Below are 21,694 nucleotides of genomic sequence, written 5' to 3' on the forward strand. Positions count from 1 at the left end.
GCGAGAAAAATTATTGTGTCTTCGTTGCGTTTGAGTATCTCCAAACCCTTCCTCTACTTTCATATGCAAAGTTTTTACTTTTCGCTGCTACTATCTTAGACTTGCATGTGTAGGGTGCTAGTAGACTTGCTATAATCGTTAAAATTTGCCAATAATGAAAATTGGGAAATTGCTAGATTTTTATTTGCCAAGTAGTCTAATCACCCCCCCCCCATCTTGTCCTACTTGCGATCCTATAGTTTTCTCGTGCTAAACCGTGTTGTCTACTCCCTCTACTTCGTGTACGTCGTATGCACAAGCGAGATGTTATTGCTACTGAAGGTGAAGTGTCGTGAAAGATCGGGCCTCAACAATAGACCACATATCACCATCGAGGTTTTGTCTATATCACTTTCCTAACACCTTACAAAGTATTCATTCGGTGACATAAAACGGTATGTCTGACCAAGCCTTATTGATGAATATGTTTCTGACTTCTTTATCGACAAAACCTTCATTACTTGCCGGTTACAATAGAGCGGGCATAGTAAAGCATGCTTTTCCCTACTAGTAGATTGCATCTTCGCTTTGCTTCCTTGCGATGTCATTCCTTTTGTTGTGCTGCCTTTGGCTTCCTTGTCCCGAGGACCATGTGCACGGCCGCACGGGAGAGCACACATCGAAACTACACTTCTTGCAATTGCACAGGGTGGGCAACAATAAAGTTTTTTTGGAGCATCTCGACTCTCGATGTGTCTGTTCCTATGTGATTGATTAATTTCTCGACATCAACGGAGGGTTACTTAGCGTACAATGCCTTCATCACCATGGCCATGAGCACGCGAACAAGCGAACGTTGTGGTCGTCCCGACAAATACATATCCTCGGACCATTTTCCTCTTGGCATCCGTACTTATGATTGCTTCATACGCTAACAAGATATACGTTCAAGATGTTTATCAGTTGATCTGTCCCATTTCTGGTATGCATACGAAAGCTAGTTTCAGGAGCACATATGTGATGATATTATTTTAGCTTAAAAAATAATCAAAAAATTGCTCATTAATCCAACGATTATTACATACTCCTACTAGACTGAGTTTTTTCTCCAGAAAAGTGTAGGGAGAACCCAGGTAATCTTCGTAGCACTATTTCTTCTAACAATTAAATAAAAAAATTAAGGGGATGCTTCGTATGGAAGCACACTACCACTTGGTTCTATAGTAGCTAGTAGGATATACCAAAGGGGCCGGTCGACAAGGAAGGAAGTCGACACTCGGTACGAAGAAGAGTCAAGAGACACTATAACCGCGTGTCATTGTCTCCCTCCGGGCCGGTAGCAGGTGGGCCCACCAGAAAAACTGCTTGTACGTCTTTTTGCCATAAGAGGAATGAGGAGACACGCAGAACCTGAGAAGAAATATGCAGGAACATCATCCATTCCATCCAATTTGATGCCGCGCGGCATCGATGGACTGTCTCGGGACGTGGATCATAATCGAAGCGGCTTCAACTCGAATATATGTTGGAGATTGTTGATATTAGTAATACTAGTAACTCCAGAGCGCGACATCAGCTCCGGCTCCGCCGTCGGCGCAGTCTCCATTGTCCCAGTACGACCCGGTGGCCAGAGTCGGCGGTGGCTCCATGAGCAGCCCCTGCGCAAGGTTCGCGTAGTAGTACGCATCGGAATCCGTTTCCCCAAACAAGCAGTCAAGGTCGAACACGTCCATGTCCAGTGCGGCCGGCGCCTCAAAAGCGGCATCAGCGGAAGCCTGCGCCGTCTCTGACGAGGGCACACTACACACTGCCGACGACGGGGCGGACACGCTGGAGGTGACCTCCTGCACCGCGGCAGCGGCACTGGTGGCCTCCGGACGGCGCAGGAAGTCCGCGACGGCCTGGACGGCCGCGCGCCGGACGTCAGAGAGGTTGGTGAACGCGGGCGGCACCGCGAGCAGCCACGCGGAGTCCCGGAAGTTGAGGCACGCGGCGGAGCGGCCCCGGAGCATGAGCATGGCGGCGTCGTGTGCGCGCGCGGCCGCCTCGGCCGTGATGTACGTCCCGAGCCAGAGGCGCGTGCCGCGCTCCCCGGGCACGCGCACCTCGCAGACCCACCGGCCGGCGCTGCCACGGCGGCGCACGCCGCGGAACACGGGGTGCCGCGTCTCCCGGAACTTAGTGCGGCCAGCGGGGCGCTTCGGCGGCCACGGCCACGCCGTTCCGGCGCGCTCGGTCGTGGATGAGGAGGAGGGAGAGCTCGAGTGCTCGAGGCTCATGTCCATAGCTGCTGGCTGCTGGTCGATAGCTAGTGTCTAGCTTGAGGATTGCGCTGGAGTGAGAGTGAGAGTGTTACTTAGTGCCGTGCTCGTGCGTGTGCGTATTTATAGGTATGCGTTGGAACCCACGCGGGCTGGAGCTGCGGAGCATGTCGATGGCGGAGTAACGAGTAAACAGCTGGCTTTGCCACAAGCGGTTATTCCTTAGGCGACGTGTCCTTCTCTGCGTTCCCGTGGCCCGTGGGAGCTTTCCTCAAGAGGGAGCTTCCTTTCTGCTTAAACAATTAAAGAAAATGATTGCTTGGTTGGGTCAACTGCTTTCATGTGCTCTCTTTTTCTTAGCACAAGAGATAAATCTTCTGCTCTAATGCCCAAGCAAGCAGGCCAAGTGCCGAACGTGGTTAACAAGTCACGTGTGTATTCACAGTCTACATACAAGCCATGTGTATACTTTCACGTAATTTTCTTTTAAAAACACAGTACAAATACAGACTCTCACAAACACGTACATACATTAATCCCTTATGAGTATGCAGTACCCCTATAAGCGTCCTGAAAAGACTGAGCCGGTGGATCTTTAGATTAACAAAATCACATAGACACCTGGCTTGTCTTTCGTTTATTTTTCCGTTCTTTGCGTTATGGATGTTTTCTGGTCTTTGTTCCGTTATCTAATAATACTGGAACCTTATCCATTTCATGGATCGTATGGAAAAAAACACATGCACCTCTCTATAGACGAAAAAATTGACTTCCACTGAATGAATATCCCGCTATATGAGACACAAAATGTAAACCGGAGATTTGATTCCTGGTGGGCTGGGATACCACTGCCTTCCTAATCGTCCAATCACTAGTTGGTTCTCTTTTCCCATCGTAATTTGCCAGACGAAAAATGTATGTGCTATTTCATTAATAAAAAAGGTTTACCATTGAGTTCGTATTTTCATTGTTACAAAATGGTAAGGACGATAAAAATATGAGCTTGTTTTATAGCAAGAGTAATTAATCGTCATCATTTCAAGGTTAGTCTATTTATTCGTCATGATAATATTTTTCCTTTTTCACTAGTTTATTAAATAAACTCATGTTTTTGTAATCAATTTGATCTCCCGGGCTAATTCGAGGGCACCTAGGAAAAGGTTATTTAGATTTACGAAAAGTTTGCTTGGATTTACAAAAGGGATGCTTGGATTTATTAAAGTTTGCTTGGACTTACTAAAGGGTTGCTCAGATTTAATAAAAGGTTGTTTAGATGTATGCATGATTTATTCCTTACTTAAAAATTAAAAAAATTGAATATTCACTTCTTTATTTTAGGATCCAAAAGAAGTAGTCTTTTTTGATCCATACCTTATTTGATTCATATTATAGTATATGAATACCCTCTATACATATGAAATAATATCTACCGGAAATTACATGATTGATTTGTATTTTGTATTCTATACTAATGGTTTATTTATATATTAAATATGGATTCTTACTCGTTCTATTGTCTGGAAAGATCAAACACACAATTTCTCTATTTCTTTATTTCATGATGAGTCATATGCTTGCGACAATAACGACATTTTTTTAATTCTAAATCTATACTTGGCATATAATTCGTATTTCATTAGTCCGAGGGCGACAAAACGGTGAATAAGGGAGCTCCAGGTCCTTTCCTGGTGCGTGGTGTTATGCTCTGTGGTTGGTGATTGATCTAAGTGCTAGTTCGTTAACGCGGGGATGTTGTGGCGGCGGCGGCCTCCTTACAGTGGAGTTATGTCCTTGGGCTTCATCGTTGCGATGATGTTGGCTCTGGGTTGGCAGGAAGCATGAGAGATTTTTCAAGACCGATGCCAATGATGATCTACGTCTGCAAACGGGTTCGGCCTTGGCGAGCTACTTTGGAGGCTTGAAAAGTTGGAGATTAGCGGTGGCCGCTACGGTGGTGTCGAAGGCAGGTGACGACTGTTGGCATCAAGCTTAGGAGATTCTTCGGTTTTGATTTTAACTAGATCACGGCGGCTCGCGTTGCCGCACCCGTCTATTTTTTCAATAGAACGATAGTAATATGTAGCATCATTGAAGAGGGTACTGTGACAGGTTAGAGACAAAAAAATGTAATTGTCGTTGCAAGTAAAACTACTAAATTAAGAAAAGATGGGTAGAGTTTTCTATAAGTGAGAATAATTTCAATTTCATAGGAGTACAAACAAAAGGAAGTGGATTAAATTGAAGATCGACAATGCTATTAACAACAGTGCTAGTACGCACTTGGATGCCAGTCAACAACACATTAGTGACACCGACTAAAATATTGTTTTAGTAAAAGCATCAATGGAGGAGTAACTTAGTTACATGCATATTGATGGTAACAAAATAGTAAGATTTCTATTTCTGCAATCCCCGAATAATAAGCTTAAGTGCTACTGGTGATGCTGCTGTCCAAGGTTGAAAATACCATTATTATCTATCTTCGGTACTGAATTCATGGTAAAACAATCAGAATTCTATGCCGTTTACAGAAGATCTGGACATCAGAAAAATGAATGAACAAACATTGTATTTAATTATATTTGAATTAAAAATCCAAAATATGTAAATTGTGCAATGTGAATTTATGTTTGCATAGCAAGCCGAGTGGCAAACATTGACATTGGCATAGTTGTCATTCATGGAAGCAAATTTGTAGCCAAATTGTATAGGCTCAAAAAACTTGCCTGATCTGGTTGTGGCAGCTGTCTATATTACGGTCTGGACCAAAGACATGCATTATGAGGACTTCCCCTCTATAAAAATAAATTGACTGCAAGAATCTGAAAAATGATTATAAGAAATGTGGAGCTGGAGGAGTGCAAAATTTTATGAAAAAATTATTAAGGTCAGTTTGCAATGCATCTCAAACACAAGCGCGCGCACACACACACACAAATGGTGACCAAGACAATATAACCAGTCCTGGTATCTGATCGTGAGCTTAGAAAGTTATCATAGTAGAACGATGTACAGTAAGTATAATCAATTGCTAAGTGTACATGTCAGACGAATTTTGGATTCATCTCCAAACAATATAAATAGCCAAACTAATTGTACTGACGGGTTCAGATGTAGAGGTACCATGGGAGACAAATACCAGGTGAAAAGGGTCCTAAATCATAGATCGAGAAAATCATGAATAAAGGGTCCTAAAAATATACTCCCTCCGTCCGGAAATATTTGTCCTAAAAATGGATAAACTGGATGTATCTATAACTAAAATAAGTCTAGAAACATCCATTTCGGGACAAGTATTTTCGGACAGAGGGAGTAGTATAAATGGAATCAATAGTGCCTTTCTTCACTTTTCCCCCGGTAACGGATTGGTGGATCCAAGAACATCTGGATGGACCAAATCAGCAGATAAAAGGAGCAGTGCACACGCGGAGGAAGCGACTGGAGTGGTGTTGGCAGGCAGATGGAGAGCGGAGACTGAGGAGAAGAGAGAAGAAGGGGAGCAGGAGGGGAAGGCGGCACAATAGTGCTCGGAAAAGAACCAGCACCGCCCTGCCGCCGTCGCTGTGGAAGATGGATCTGCTAGTCCTGTAGTGCAGAGGAAGATAAGGTGTTGCCTATGCACCACGAGAATCATCTCTCGCTATGATCCTATCCCTAGCATCTTCTTCATCTCTGTAGGGGCGCAATGCTGATGTCTGAAGCGCTGGTTCGTTTGCGCATCTCGATAGAACAAGAGGTCAGGGAGGGGAGCAGGCAAACAAGAGAGAACCGAGAGAAGAATGCGAACATGGGCGACCATGGCTCTGCGGCTAAAACATGCTTGGCCCTAGCCCATTTGGGCCAAGTTTACATCAGATATCCTAATTTGTTATGGAAGCAGCGGCCCTAACATGTAGCGCTTGAAGATCAGAAAAAAAAGGTTCGCCAGGATTAGTACGATATCTAACGGCCACGGACATCCAAAACAGGCATCCAGTGGTTTGAAACGGTAGTGGCCTGAGAGGCCTCGATGATTAGTGCTCAGTTTAAATGTCTTAAAATTGTTCTTCTTGGATGGGTGTCTTTTGGGCTAAAGCGGTTATGTTTTCTAGGTGACTTGTATATTCTTTATTATATGACTAGCATTGCCATAAAAATTTGATAGTCCAGAATATGCATATGCCTTATAAAGTGAAAAGGAGAAATTATCAACTATCAAGCCATACCATTTTTTAATATATGTACAACTATTAATATGGATCGGAGGGAGTAGATAAATTCAATTGTACTCTTGATAAGAGTGTTTTCTATTTTGTCAGTATCAGTTATTGTTTTGATCCCCAGGCATAGGGTGTAACATTGTTGTTATCTACAGATATACTCCCTCTTTAACTTAATACAAGACCTTTTTTACACTATCATCGGCTCTAAAAATATCTTATAAAAGTAACAGAGGGGGTATAATTTTTCTAGCTAGATTATACATTGCAAACAAACAAATTAATGTTATTTCCTTGGTAATATGAAACTGTTATTTTGGGAGTATATGAGATGCTTATGTGTGCATGTGCCAGTGCAGCCACCTACAATTATGTTTTATTTGTGAAAAAAAAATGTGTACTAGTAATGTTTACTCTCTGTTTTGTTACCTTTAGTATTTGAACCCTGGTAAGTGCTGAAGAACACACATGGCAACTCTGAACATTTTCTATGACAAGTTTAGTTACACGAGGATGACAACTTTCACACTTTAGTTTGTTTTCGATAGAAACTTGTCGTGTGCCGTTGAAATTTGCCATCCTCGCGTGACGGAAATTGCCATCGAAAAACGTCAGAACCGGAGTGTCACACACCTAACGTGTGACACTTATCATTTGTGTTCTTTTATAGGAAAGAGTAGCGAGCATATAGCGAAAGAGGATTTGTAGCACTTGGGTACTCCACCTTGTATGTGAACATTAAGTTTGAAAAAATACCGAGAAATTTGAAGAAAAAACCCCTCAGATTTTGGGATACCAGTGTTCGATCTATTTCATTGTGAAATTTCATGAAAAAATATCAGTAAACGTATCCGTGGCAAAAAGGACAAAAATTTCCTAGTATGGAAGACAAAAAGACAGTTTGGATAGTTTTTTGTTCGGACAGTATTTCCTTCACCACGGATATGTTTCCTGATATTTTTCCAGGAAACTTCATACGGGAGTAGTTTGGAAACCCAGATTTGATATCCTTAAATTTCAGTTTTTTTTTTAAAAGATTGCAATCTTTAAATTTAATATTTATATAGGGGTGTAGAGCACCTAAGAACTCTTGTGCATTTTCCGCATATAGCGTACTTTTATGATCTTATGATCCTTGACTGCTATACATCTGAAATCATATATAACAAGATTTGTGGATCGCTCATCCCTCGTGGCGTGGGATATGTATAGTTAGACTTGATGAAAATTTGAGGAACTTAACATACACACGCACACCATGTTTCGGAATGAGGGCAGTACACTTTACTGCAGGGTTCACGCTTTTGATTTTGCATAAATATACATTTTTGTATGTACTACCGATGCACCTACTTATGTCGGTTTCCAGTTTAAGTCCACGCCGTTCCCTATATCATATCGACTCTGCATCTGCACCCCGAGCATTATCCACTTCGCTTATATCATATCTTTTCCAAACAAACCAACGTAATCCAGTTTCAAAGTACTAACTGATAACGGATCACACACACACACACATGGCACACGTGCTACAAACCGGGTGCGGCAGCTCTGGCAACATAGATGACAGCCGTTTTCTTAGCCGCGTCCTACGGTCCGGCGCTTTCCTGCGTCGCGTCTACTCGTCAGGCGCGAAGACGCGCTTTGGAAACGCATCTTACGACGCTTTGTGTGCCGCTCCAGCGGACAAGACGCGGCTTGGGGTAGCTTTCCTGCTCCTAGACGCCAGCTGAGATCACGTGTGGATAAGGCGCCGGCTGAGTTGACGCTACGCGGCTTGGTGGCGCTGTCCTGCACCGCGTTATGCTGCCATGTGGGAAGGCGCCGCTTTCCTGCCTGGCGTTTGCTTGTTCGCTAAGTGAGTGAGAAGGTCAGGTCACGTGCTACGCCTGACTGGTGAGGCTAGCGACTGGCACAGTGGTGGCAAGGGCTTCGCAGATTGATATCTCACTGCCAATGGTAGAAATGGAATATAAGAGCATCTCCTGCTAGATATACCTTTTTTTTGCGGCTTCCTGCTAGATATACCTTAATGCGATCCTTTAGAGGATCTTCATTGCAGGGCGCTTGCACAAACGCTTATGAAAAAAAAAACTCTCTCCGCTGCATACTGATTGTGTTGATTTAGTACAATTGTACTAAATCAGCGATGATTAGTATAAAATCGGAGGGGGTATCATAAAATATGTTAAGAGAAACAATTTTAGTGTTTTTGTTGAAATACTTTCTTTACCACTAAGGATGGCTGCTAATTAATCGTAAATCAGTAAAAAAAAAAAACTGATTCACTGCATGCACAACTCTAAGTACTATAGGAAAAAGAGAAGCGGAGCGTCTGCCTCCACGTTTGGCATAGGTACACGCTACGATTTGTTAGCCTAACGTCTAACGCCCGGCGTAGCTTTTATATGTCCACGAACGCGTGCAAAGGTGGATAAGAACTGGCCGACTCGCATTTGTCAATCCATACAAATCCGTTGTCCTAGCTAAAAAATGGGTTGTACTTTTAACAAACTGTAAATAGGCTGTTGTAAATTTCATTAAAATTCAAATATGGATTGTACATTTTACAAAACGCAAATGGATTATAAGTTCTCTGCCACACACTTGTGGGCCTACTAAGTGACGCGTCCCCTAAAAAAAATAAGTTGACGCGTATGCAAGGCTTTGTCAACTCATTATAGTCAACACACGGTTCTAGCAGCAGTGGTCGCTGGATGCCTATCCAACGGATGTCGTGCTTCTTCAATCTCGGATATTCTTAGCTTCGGCCACCCAAAAAATGATTCCTTCCCCTGACATCTGGGGCGCACAATTTCGGAGGCTGTCCTATGGGCCTACTAAGTTGGAGTGTACCAAGGGCTTTGTCAACTTAGTCAATATTAACGATTCTAGCTTCAGTGACCGTACGATGTCCATCCAACGGCCGTAGTGCTTCTTCAACCTCTGGTCTTCTTAGTCCAGCCGCCCAAAGCAGCACCGGTCGTGCCGCCTGCTCCTGCCTCCCGTGGCCGGCTGTGCTGCTGCGGAGGCCTCACTGCCCCCATACTACTCTCACCGCTGGCCAGGCCATCCCTCCACTCACCCACACCCCCTGTTATTCTGCGGCGACGGCAGCCTCACACCGCAGCCGAACCAGTGAACCCTCGTACTCCTCTCCGCGCGGGCTTCCACTTCTGCATCTTCCCCGGCTCCGCGTCGTCCCCTTCCTAGGCCTCCTCGTCGTCCACCACCCTGGTGCTCTCGGCACGGCGTGGTCAATGTGGTCAACGACCGACTTCCATCACAAGAGTACTGTACGTGGAGAGGCTGACAGCTGGGTCCACGGCGGCCGCAAGGAAGTGCCTCCTTATTACGCGCAAAATAATTATTTCTCCACCTGACAGCAGGGACCCACCGGACAGGCCACCTTATTTCGCAAAAAAAAAACGTTTCCCCCTGACTGCTGGGACCCACCGGACGGGCCACCGTATTTCGCGAAAAAAATGTTCTCCCCGCTGTCAGCTCGGACCCATCGGAAGTGCCTCCTTATTACGCACAAAAAAAATGAATACTACCCCTGCTAGCTGGGACCCACCTTGGTGGGAGGCTGACTTGTGGGCCTACTAAGTTGACGGGGACGGAGGGCTTTGTCAACTTAATCAATATGAACGATTCTAGCTCCAGTGACCGTACGATGTCCATCCAACGGCTGTAGTGCTTCTTCAACCTTTGGTCTTCTTGCTCCAGCCGCCCAAAGCAGCGCCGGTCGTGCTACCTGCTCCTGCCTCCCGTGGATGGCTATGCTGCCGCGGAGGCCTCACTGCCCCCTACTATTCTCACCGCTGGCCAGGCCGTGCGGCGACGGCAGCCTCACACCGCAGCCGAACGAGTGAACCCTCATACTCCTCTCCGCGTGGGCATCCACTGCCGCGTCTTCACCGGCTCCGCGTCATCCCCTTCCTAGACCTCGCCGTCGTCCACCGCCCTGGTGCTCTCGGCACGGCGTGATCAACGTGGTCAAGGAACGACTTCCATCGGACGTGGACTGTACGTGGAGAGGCTGACAGCTGGGTCCACGACCGCAGCAAGGAAGTGCCTCCTTATTACGCGGAAAATAATGATTCCTCCACTTGACAGGGGGGACCCACCGGACGGGCCACCATATTTCGCGAAAAAAACATTTCCCCTCTGACTGCTGGGACCCACCAGCTACACCTTCGCATGCAAGGAAGTGCGTCCGGACAAAAAACAAAAAAAACGATTCGCCCCCTGACTGCTGGGACCCACCAGCTACATCTCGCACGCAAGGAAGTGCGTCCGGGCAAAAAAACCCAAAACAATTCGCCCCCCTGACTGCTGGGACCCACCAGCTACATCTTCGCAGGCAAGGAAGTGCCTGACAGTCGGGACCCACCTGGTCGAAGCGTACGTAGCATTTTCATTCTGGTCGCGAACGTGTACGTACATATATACTGGTCGATGTAGAGGCGCGCACATGTCGTAGTAGAGGCGCGCACGTAGCATGTACACGTACGTACAACGGCCAGGGTGCAAGAAAGAAAATACGGCCACGTACGTACATACGGGCAGGGTCTCGAACGCCTACTCGCGCATACGTACGGCTAGGGCTCGTGTACATGGCTAGGTCGAAACGGAGAAATAGCGTCGTCGTCGTGTTCATGGGGAGCCAACCGGCTGGGTCGGAACGGAATGCGTGGTCGTGTTCATCGGGAGGGCTTGGACGGAACAGGTGATGGAAACAAGGCCTGGCGTACCGCAGAACGAAGGAAACGGACCTCCTACGTTCGGAACGGGGTCCTGTTGATCGGGAGGGGTGTGGCGTACCGCAAAACGGAGGCAACGGACCTCCTACGGTCGAAACGGGGGTCCTGTTGATCGGGAGGGGTGTGGCGTACCGCAAAACGGAGGAAACGGACCTCCTACGGTCGAAACAGGGGTCCTGTTGATCGGGAGGGGTGTGGCATACCGCAAAACGGACGAAACAGACCTCCTACGGTCGAAACGGGCGTCCTGTTCATCGGGAGGGGTGTGGCGTACCGCAAAATGAGACTCCACGGGATACTGTTCATCTCCACCGTCGACCTTCTCCAGCCTCCACGGGCTACCGTCGACCTCCTCCAGCCTCCACGGGCTTCTGTTCATCCAGCCTCCACCGCGCGCTACTCCACCGGCTACTGTTCAACCACCCCTCCACGGGCACCCCTCCACCGTCTATTATTCATCCAGCCCTCCACACCACGGGGTCCTGTTCAACCACCCCTTCACGGGCACCCCTCCATCGTCTACTGTTCATCCAGCCCTCCACACCACGGAGTCCTGTTCATCCAGAGGCAACGCCACCGCTCAGTATTCATCCAAACCCCCCCGCAACGCTCACTGTTCATCCAATCGACCGGCTTCAGTTAGCAGCAGTAGCGAAGGAATCGCTCGATCGGGTTCAGTTAACAGCCATCGTTCGATCGCTCGGGTTCAGTAACGCGTAGCCTGCAGTGCAATTGCTCGGGTTCAGTTAGAGCCCAACGCCTCACTCGGGTTCAGTTAGAGCCAACGCCTCGCACACACGCGCGTATGTGTACGAGAGAAACACGCATCTCGCTCGGGCCCCGACCTCCCACCGTAACCGGGAACTCCCCGAAATTTTCCTCGCCCTCGCTTCTACCACGGTTTTTTCCGTCATGGACGGCCCAAAGAATGTCATGCAGCTGCGTCTCCGGCCCGCCCAGGATGAAAAGCCCATTTTCTATCATGATTTTTTGGCATAGAAGTAGGAGCCCACCACGTCTATGATGATACCGGGTTTTGTCACAATTATCATCATAGAAGTGTCATATGTATGATAGAAAAAAAAATTGTTCGGCCCAAAATGTCACGGATGTGTCTTTTTTTTATAGTGGATACAAGAGATGAAGTAGGGGTTTGAGAGGAGATGGTGCTGGTGAAGATGTTGATGGAGATTGACCCCCTCCCGATGAGAGGATCGTTGGTGATGATTTCCCCTCCCGGAGGGAAGTGTCCCCGGCAGAACAGCTCCGCCGGAGCCCTAGATTGGTTCCGCCAAGGTTTCGTTTCATGGCGGCGGAGTTTCGTCCCGTAAGCTTGCCCATGATTTTTTCCAGGGTAAAAGCCTTCATATAGCAGAAGATGGACACTGGGGGGCCACCAGGGGGCCCAAGAGACAGGGGGCGCGCCCCCACCCTCCTGGCCAGGGTGTGGCCCCCCTGATGTATTTCTTCCACTCGATAATTCTTATTAATTCCAAAAACAGGTTTCGTGGAGTTTCAGGATTTTTGGAGCAGTGCAGAATAGGTTTCCAATGTTTGCTCCTTTTCCAGCCAGAATTCAGCTGCCGGCATTCCCCCTCTTCATGGTAAACCTTGTAAAATAATGGAGAATAGCCATAAGTATTGAGATATAATGTGTAATAACAACCCATAATGCAATAAATATTGATATAAAAGCATGATGCAAAATGGGCGTATCAACTCCCCCAAGCTTAGACCTCGCTTGTCCTCAAGCGGAAGCCGAAATCGAAAAATATGTCCACATGTTTAGAGATAGAGGTGTCGATAAAAATAAAATACGGACATGAGGGCATCATGATCATTCTTATAACAGCAACATAAATAGATTTTATCATATGATTTCTTATGCTCAAGTAATGATCAATTCACAATGTCAAGTATGGTTCAAAAACTTCATTGAGAACTAACAAACTATAATCTAAGTCAATGAAGCAATTGCAATTTATCATAACATCAGAAAGAGTCAACAATAGAGCTTCTCAGCAAATCCACATACTCAACTATCAAGTAGTCTTCTACAATTGTTAACACTCATGTAGTACTTGTGCTTATGGAGTTTCAGCCGGACACTGAGAAAGATAGGGGCTTAATGTGTTGCCTCCCAACGTATTCACCTTTAGGTGATGTCAACAATAATAATCCATGCTAACTTACATCCAATTGGATATATATATATCATGATCTTTCAAACATGAGGAGCTTGCCAAAGGATAAAATGAAAAAGGGAAAGGTGAGGATCACCTTGACTCAAGCAAAAAGTAAAAACATAAAGTAAAAGATAGGCCCTTCGCAGAGGGAAGCAGAGGTTGTCATGTGCGTTTAGGGTTGGATGCACAAAATCTTAATGTAAAATAATGTTACTTTATATTGCCCCTTGTATGTGGACCTTTATTATGCAGTCCGTTGCTTTTATTACTTCCACAACAAGATCGTATAAAGCTTATTTTCTCTGCACTAATAAGTCATACATAATTAGATAGCAATTTTTATTGCCTGCAACATGACAACTTACTTGAAGGATCTTACTCAATCCATAGGTAGGTATGGTGGACTCTCATGGCAAAACTGGGTTTAAGGACATTTGGAAGCACAAGTAGTATCTCTACTTGGTGCAAGGAATTTGGCTACCATGAGGGGGAAAGGCAAGCTCAACATGTTTGGAAGGTCAATGACAATATACTTTAACTGAGATGTGTGAAAACATAAACCGTTATGTTGTCTTCCTTGTCCAACGTCAACTCTTTTAGCATATCATACTTAATGAGTGCTCCCAATCATAAAAGATGTCCAAGATAATATATTTGTATGTGAACCTCTCTTTCCTTATCACTTCCTATTAATTGCAACGATGACCAAAACTACGTTTATCAACTCTCAACAACTTTTATGCCTCATACTTTCTATGTGTGAAGTCATCACTAACCATAAGATCAATATGAACTCTTTTATTCTTTCTACTTTCTTAAGATCATAGAAACATAGCAAAGCCCTTGACTCAACACTAATCTTTATTATAGATAGCTCACAGACTCAATTACACAAAGGGATCACAAAGCAAAACTCAAAACTACTTGATACTAAAACTTCAATCTACTAGATCAAGATACTACTAAAAGGATCGAACTAAATAAAACGGTAAAGATAGGAGTGTGATGGTGATACGATACCGGGGCACCTCCCCCAAGCTTGGTAGTTGCCAAGGGGAGTGCCCATACCCATGTGATTATGTCCTCGGAGGTGATGGAGGTGGTGATGATGTAGGCTTGTCGTCTATCTTCCAAGGCATAGGCTCACCATCATAGAAGGATGATTGAGTCTCCGGGATCCTTAAATCTGCGGCCAAACTCATCCTCTTGAATCTATATTCATACTCACAGTTTTGGTTTTGCAGGTCATAGATCTGGGCTTGGAGGTGCTCGATTTTCTCTTGAAGCTTGAAGATGGTCTCCCCAATGACCTTGACATCTAGCTTGTGGTTGTTGGTGAACTCCGTGATCATTATCTGGTTGGCGTTGAGTCCACGCTCCACCATCCCTTGGCACTTGAAAACTGGGTGCTCCACGGCTTCGAGCTTTGTCTCCACGCTTCCGGTACGCCTTGGTCCCTCCACATCACGGATGTGCAGCACCCCCTCACGCATCTCAATGGTTTGAGGGTGTTGCAGCACCTCCACGAGATAGGGGTTGATAACCCTCTCGAAAAACTTGTCCTTGGGAGCGCTTGGAGACGACATGATGCTTTAGATCTGAAACAGAAACAACTCGAAACGAAAACAGAGGATATTTGCGTGATACGGTGGTCAAAACCTTCGGGAGTTTATATAATGATTTTTTACCGACCAAAATACGTAACATGCAAGAAAACGGAGTCCGGGAGGCACACGAGGTGTCCACGAGATAGGGGGGCGCGCCCAGTAAGGGTGGGCACGCCCTCCACTCTCGTGGGGGCCTCGTGTCCCTTTTGGATTACTTCTTTCTTCCTAAAATTCTTAAATATTCCAAAACTGATAAAAAATGCCATTGGAGTTGTTTTGGAGTCGGTTTACTTACCTTACCACATACCTATTCCTTTTTGGAGTCTGGAACATTCTGGAAAGTGTCCCTTATGTATTCCCCCGGGGTTACAGTTTCAATAATATTAGTTTCAACATTGATAGTATTACCTAAAATATAATGTTTAATCCTTTGACCGTTTACCACCCTCGGACTTGTGCCTTCGAAGTTGTTGATTTTTATGGCACCAAAACAATAGACCTCCTCGATAACGTAGGGACCTTCCCATTTAGAGAGAAGTTTTCCGGCAAAAAATCTTAAACGAGAGTTGAATAATAACACATAATCACCTACGTTAAACTCACGCTTTTGTATCCTTTTATCATGCCAGCGTTTGACTTTTTCTTTGAATAGCTTGGCATTCTCATATGCTTGGGTTCTCCATTCATCGAGTGAGCTAATGTCAAACAACCTCTTCTCACCGGCAAGTTTGAAGTCATAGTTGAGCCGTTTGATAGCCCAATATGCTTTATGTTCAAGTTCTAGAGGTAAATGACAAGCTTTTCCATAAACCATCTTATATGGAGACATACCCATAAGATTTTTGTATGCAGTTCTATAGGCCCATAATGCATCATCAAGTTTTTTGGACCAATTCTTTCTAGATCTATTCACAGTCTTTTGCAAAATTAATTTGAGCTCTCTATTGCTCAACTCTACTTGACCACTAGACTGCGGATGATAAGGAGATGCGATTCTATGATTAACATCATACGTAGCAAGCATCTTACGGAAAGCACCATGAATAAAATGTGAACCACCATCAATCATAAGATATCTAGGGACTCCAAACCTCAGAAAAATAATTTCTTTAAGCATTTTAATAGGAGTGTTATGATCAACACTACTAGTTGGAATAGCTTCTACCCACTTAGTAACGTAATCAACAACAACTAAAATATGTGTATAACCATTAGAGGCAGGAAAAGGTCCCATATAATCGAAGCCCCAAACATCAAACGGTTCAATATCAAGAGAATAATTCATAGGTATTTCTTGACGTTTACTAATATTACCAATTCTTTGACATTCATCACAAGATAAGACGAACTTACGAGCATCTTTGAAGAGAGTAGGCCAATAAAAACCAGATTGCAGTACCTTGTGTGTAGTTCTATCTCCAGCGTGGTGTCCTCCATAAGATTCAGAGTGACACTTGCGTAGGATATGTTCCTGTTCATGCTCAGGCACACAACGTCTAATAACACCATCTACTCCTTCTTTATAAAGGTGTGGGTCATCCCAAAAGTAATGTCTTAAATCATGAAAGAACTTTTTCTTTTGCTGGTATGTGAAACTAGGGGGTATAAATTTAGCAACAATGTAATTAGCATAATTAGCATACCAAGGAGCAGTACGAGAAGCATTAACGACCACTAATTGTTCATCAGGAAAGCTATCATCAATAGGCAGTGGGTCATCAAGAACATTCTCTAACCTAGACAAGTTGTCTGTAACGGGGTTCTCAGCTCCCTTTCTATGAATAATATGCAAATCAAATTCTTGGAGCAAGAGAACCCATCTAATGAGTCTAGGCTTAGCATCTTTCTTTTCCATAAGATATTTAATAGCAGCATGATCAGTGTGAATAGTAACTTTAGAATCAACAATATAAGGTCTAAACTTATCACATGCAAACACAACTGCTAAGAACTCTTTTTCAGTAGTAGCATAATTTCTTTGGGAAGTTTCAAGGGTCTTACTAGCATATTGGATAACATTCATTTTCTTATCAACTCTTTGCCCTAGAACAACACCTACAGCATAATCACTAGCATCACACATAATTTCAAAGGGTAAATTCCAATCAGGCGGCTGAACAATAGGTGTAGTGATCAAAGCTTTCTTAAGTATTTCAAATGCTTCTACACAATCATCATCAAAGACAAAAGGAATATCTTTTTGCAATAAATTAGTCAGAGGCCTAGAGATTTTAGAAAAGTCCTTAATGAACCTCCTATAAAAACCGGCATGACCAAGGAAACTTATTATAGCTTTTATGTCCTTGGGACATGGCATCTTTTCAATAGCATCAACTTTGGCTTTGTCAACTTCAATACCTCTCTCGGAAATCTTATGTCCCAAGACAATGCCTTCATTAACCATAAAGTGTCACTTTTGCTAATCCAGGACGAGACTAGTGTCTTCGCATCTCTGCAAAACTCGGTCAAGGTTGCTCAAGCAATCATCAAAAGAGGATCCATAAACGGAGACATCATCCACGAATACCTCACAAATCTTTTCACAAAAATCAGAGAATATAGCCATCATACATCGTTGAAAGGTAGCAGGTGCATTACATAAACCAAAAGGCATACGTCTATAAGAAAAAGTACCGAAAGGGCAGGTAAAAGTAGTTTTTTATTGATCCCCCGCTGACACGGGTATTTGAGAGAAACCAGAATAACCATCTAGAAAGAAAAAATGTGTGTGTTTGGATAGTCTTTCTAGCATTTGATCAATAAAAGGTAAAGGGTAATGATCTTTCTTAGTAGCTTTATTTAATTTCTGAAAATCAATTACCATCCTATAACCTGTAATAATTTTTTGCGGGATCAATTCATCTTTATCATTTGGAACGATAGTAATACCTCCCTTTTTAGGAACACAATGGACAGGGCTTACCCAATCACTATTAGCAACGGGATAAATTATACCTGCCTCAAGGAGCTTTAGTATCTCCTTTCTTACCACTTCTTTCATCTTGGGATTCAGTCGTCGTTGAGGATCTCTAACTGGTTTAGCATCAGCCTCCAAATTAATTTTGTGTTGGCATAACGTGGGACTAATGCCCTTAAGATCATCCAGAGTATATCCAATAGCAGCGCGGTGCTTCTTCAGAGTTCTCAATAATCTTTCTTCTTCTTGCTCCGAAAGGTTAGCACTAATAATAACAGGATATATTTTCTTTTCATCAAGATAAGATTATCAGGTAATGGTTTGAGTTCAAACACGGGATCACCCTTGGGTGGAGGGGGATCCCCAAGAATTTCAACGGGAAGGTTGTGTTTCAGCATAGGTTCCTGTTTAAGCAACACTTCATCTATTTCTCTTCTTTCCTTCATAAACATTTCGTTTTCATGGTCTAGCAAATATTGTTCCAACGGATCAGTAGGAGGCACGACAATGGAAGCAAGACCAATAATCTCATCCTTACTAGGTGATTCTCTATCACGAGGTTGTCTATGAAACTTAGCAAAATTAAACTCATGAGACATACCCTCTAAGCCAATTGTAACAGTATCCTTTTCACAATCAATCCTAGCACTTGCTGTATTCAAGAAGGGTCTACCAAAAATAATGGGCCAAAAATCATCTTGTGGGGAACCAAGAACAAGAAAATCAGCAGGATATTTAACCTTCCCACATAAGACTTCAACATCTCTAACTATCCCAATTGGTTTAATGGTATCCCTATTAGCAAGCTTAATAGTAACATCAGTGTCTTCTAATTCAACGGGTGCAATGTCATGCATAATTTCTTTATATAAGTCATATGGTATTGCACTAGCACTAGCACCCATATCACATAAGCCATGATAACAATGATCTCCTATTTTAACGGAAATAACAGGCATGCCTACTACAGGTCTATGTATCTTAGTATCTGGTCTAGCAATATTAGCAGTCTCACCACAGAAATAAATAACATGCCCATCTAAATCATTATCCAGGAGATCTTTAACCATAGCAATACTAGGTTCAACTTTGATTTGCTCAGGAGGTGTATAAGTCCTAGTACTACTCTTACGAACAACAGCCAAAGTTTTAGCATGATCCTTTATCCTAACAAGAAAAGGAGGTTTCTCAACATAAGTAGTAGGAATAATTGGATCACTATAAGAGGCAGTCTTTTCTTCAACTGTAATAGGTGCAACTATTTTTACTTCAATGGGAGGATTATATTTAAATCACTTCTCCTTAGGGAGATCAATGTGAGTAGCAAAAGATTCATAGAAAGAAGCTACTATCTCAGAGTCAAGTCCATACTTAGTGCTAAATCCACGAAAAGCATCGGTATCCATAAAAGATTTAACACAATCGAACTTAGGTGTCATACCTGACTCCTTACCATCGTCGGAACCCCAATCTTTAGAGTTGCATTTAATTCTTTCCAATAAGTCCCATTTGAAATCAATAGTCTTCAGCATATAAGAACCAACACAGGAAGTATCGAGCAGGTTGCGATCATTGAGAGAAAGACGAGCATAAAATTTTTGAATAATCATTTCTCTGGAGAGGTCATGATTGGGGCATGAATATAACATTGACTTAAGCCTCCCCCAAGCTTGAGCGATGCTTTCTCCTTCGCGAGGCCAGAAATTATATATGCAATTACGATCATGATGAACAAGATGCATAGGATAGAACTTCTGGTGAAATTCCAACTTCAATCGCTTATAATTCCAAGATCTCGTGTCATCACATAGCCTATACCATGTCAATGCATCTCCCTTCAAAGATAAAGGGAAGACCTTCCTTTTGACAACATCATCGGCAATACCTGCACGCATAAATAATCCACAAACTTCATCCAGAAAGATAAGGTGTAAGTCGGGATGCAATGTTCCATCTCCTGTAAATGGATTAGCTAGCAGTTTATCTATCATACCCGAAGGAATCTCAAAGTAAATATTTTCAAAAAGTTCAGTAGGTTGATGAGCAACTCTTTGCTCTTCTGGTCGGGGTGAAGATACCTCGAACAAGCCCCTCAAAGGATTAGTTTCCATGATGACAAGTAATAGAAAATTTCAGCACACTATATAAATGTTTACTTACCAAGTTCCACTCACCAAAAGCGCTACACTCCCCGGCAACGGCGCCAGAAAAGAGTCTTGATGACCCAAAAGTGTAGGGGATCTATCGTAGTCCTTTTGATAAGTAAGAGTGTCGAAGCCAACGAGGAGCAGAAGGAAATGATAAGCGATTTTCAGTAAGGTTTTCTCTGCAAGCACTGAAATTGTAGGTAATAGATAGTTTTGTGATAAGATAAATTGTAACGAGTGACAAGTAAATAAAGTAAATAAAGTGCAGCAAGGTGTCCCAATCCTTTTTGTAGCAAAGGATAAGCCTGGACAATTTCTTATAATGAGAAAAGAGCTCCCGAGGACACATGGGAATTATCGTCAAGCTAGTTTTCATCACGCTCATATGATTCGCATTCGGTACTTTGATAATTTGATATGTGGGTGGACCGGTGCTTGGGTACTTCCCTTACTTGTACAAGCATCCCACTTATGATTAACCCCTATTGCAAGCATCCGGAACTACAAAAGAAGCATTAAGGTAAACCTAACCACAGCATTAAACATATGGATCCAAATCAGCCCCTAACGAAGCAACGCATAAACTAGGGTTTAAGCTTCTGTCACTCTAGCAACCCATCATCTACTTATTACTTCCCCATGCCTTCCTCTAGGCCCAAATAATGGTGAAGTTTCATGTAGTCGACGTTCACATAACACCACTAGAGGAAAAGATAACATACATCTCATCAAAATATCGAACGAATACCAAATTCACATGACTACTAATAGCAAGACTTCACCCATGTCCTCAGGAACAAACGTAACTACTCACAAAGCATATTCATGTTCATAATTAGAGGAGTAATAATATGCATAAAGGATCTGAACATATGATCTTCCACCAAGTAAACCAATTAGCATCCACTACAAGGAGTAATCAACACTACTAGCAACCCATAGGTACCAATTTGTGGTTTGGATACAAGATTGGATACAAGAGATGAACTAGGGTTTTGAGAGGAGATGGTGCTGGTGAAGATGTTGATGGAGATTAACCCCCTCCCATGAGAGGATCGTTGGTGATGACGTTGGTGATGATTTCCCCCTCCCGGAGGGAAGTGTCCCCGGCAGAACAGTTCCGCTGGAGCCCTAGATTGGTTCCCCCAAGGTTCCGCTTCGTGGCGGCGGAGTTTCGTCCTGTAAGCTTGCCCATGATTTTTTCCAGGGTAAAAGCCTTCATATAGCAGAAGATGGACACCGGGGGGCCACCAGAGGGCCCAGGAGACAGGGGCACGCCCAGTAGGGGTGGGTGCGCCCCCACCCTCCTGGCCAGGATGTGGGCCCCTTGATGTATTTCTTCCGCTCAATAATTCTTATTAATTCCAAAAACAGGTTTCGTGGAGTTTTAGGATTTTTGGAGCAGTGCAGAATAGGTTTCCAATGTTTGCTCCTTTTCTAGGTGCCGGCATTCCCCCTCTTCATGGTAAACCTTGTAAAATAAGAGAGAATAGCCATAAGTATTGAGATATAATGTGTAATAACAACCCATAATGCAATAAATATTGATATAAAAGCATGATGCAAAATGGACGTATCACCACCTGATTGGAATTTACCCTTTGAAATTATGTGTGATGCTAGCGATTATGC

General features: G+C 43.8%; 1 protein-coding gene across 1 annotated transcript; it reads right to left on the reverse strand.

Moving 5' to 3' along the window:
* Window positions 1-1,015: 1,015 nt before the first annotated feature.
* LOC123134111 (dehydration-responsive element-binding protein 1H) lies at window positions 1,016-2,317 on the reverse strand. Its single transcript, XM_044553449.1, has one exon. The coding sequence runs from the start codon at window positions 2,262-2,264 to the stop codon at window positions 1,530-1,532; it is 735 nt and encodes a 244-aa protein (XP_044409384.1). The 5' UTR covers window positions 2,265-2,317; the 3' UTR covers window positions 1,016-1,529.
* Between the last annotated feature and the right edge of the window lie 19,377 nt (window positions 2,318-21,694).

This window comes from Triticum aestivum, chromosome 6B, assembly GCF_018294505.1.
Source record: "Triticum aestivum cultivar Chinese Spring chromosome 6B, IWGSC CS RefSeq v2.1, whole genome shotgun sequence".
Taxonomy (NCBI): Eukaryota; Viridiplantae; Streptophyta; class Magnoliopsida; order Poales; family Poaceae; genus Triticum; species Triticum aestivum.

Excerpts from the sequence above, each read along its gene's own strand:
- LOC123134111 (XM_044553449.1), bottom strand. The coding sequence starts at position 2,264 with ATGGACATGAGCCTCGAGCACTCGAGCTCTCCCTCCTCCTCATCCACG.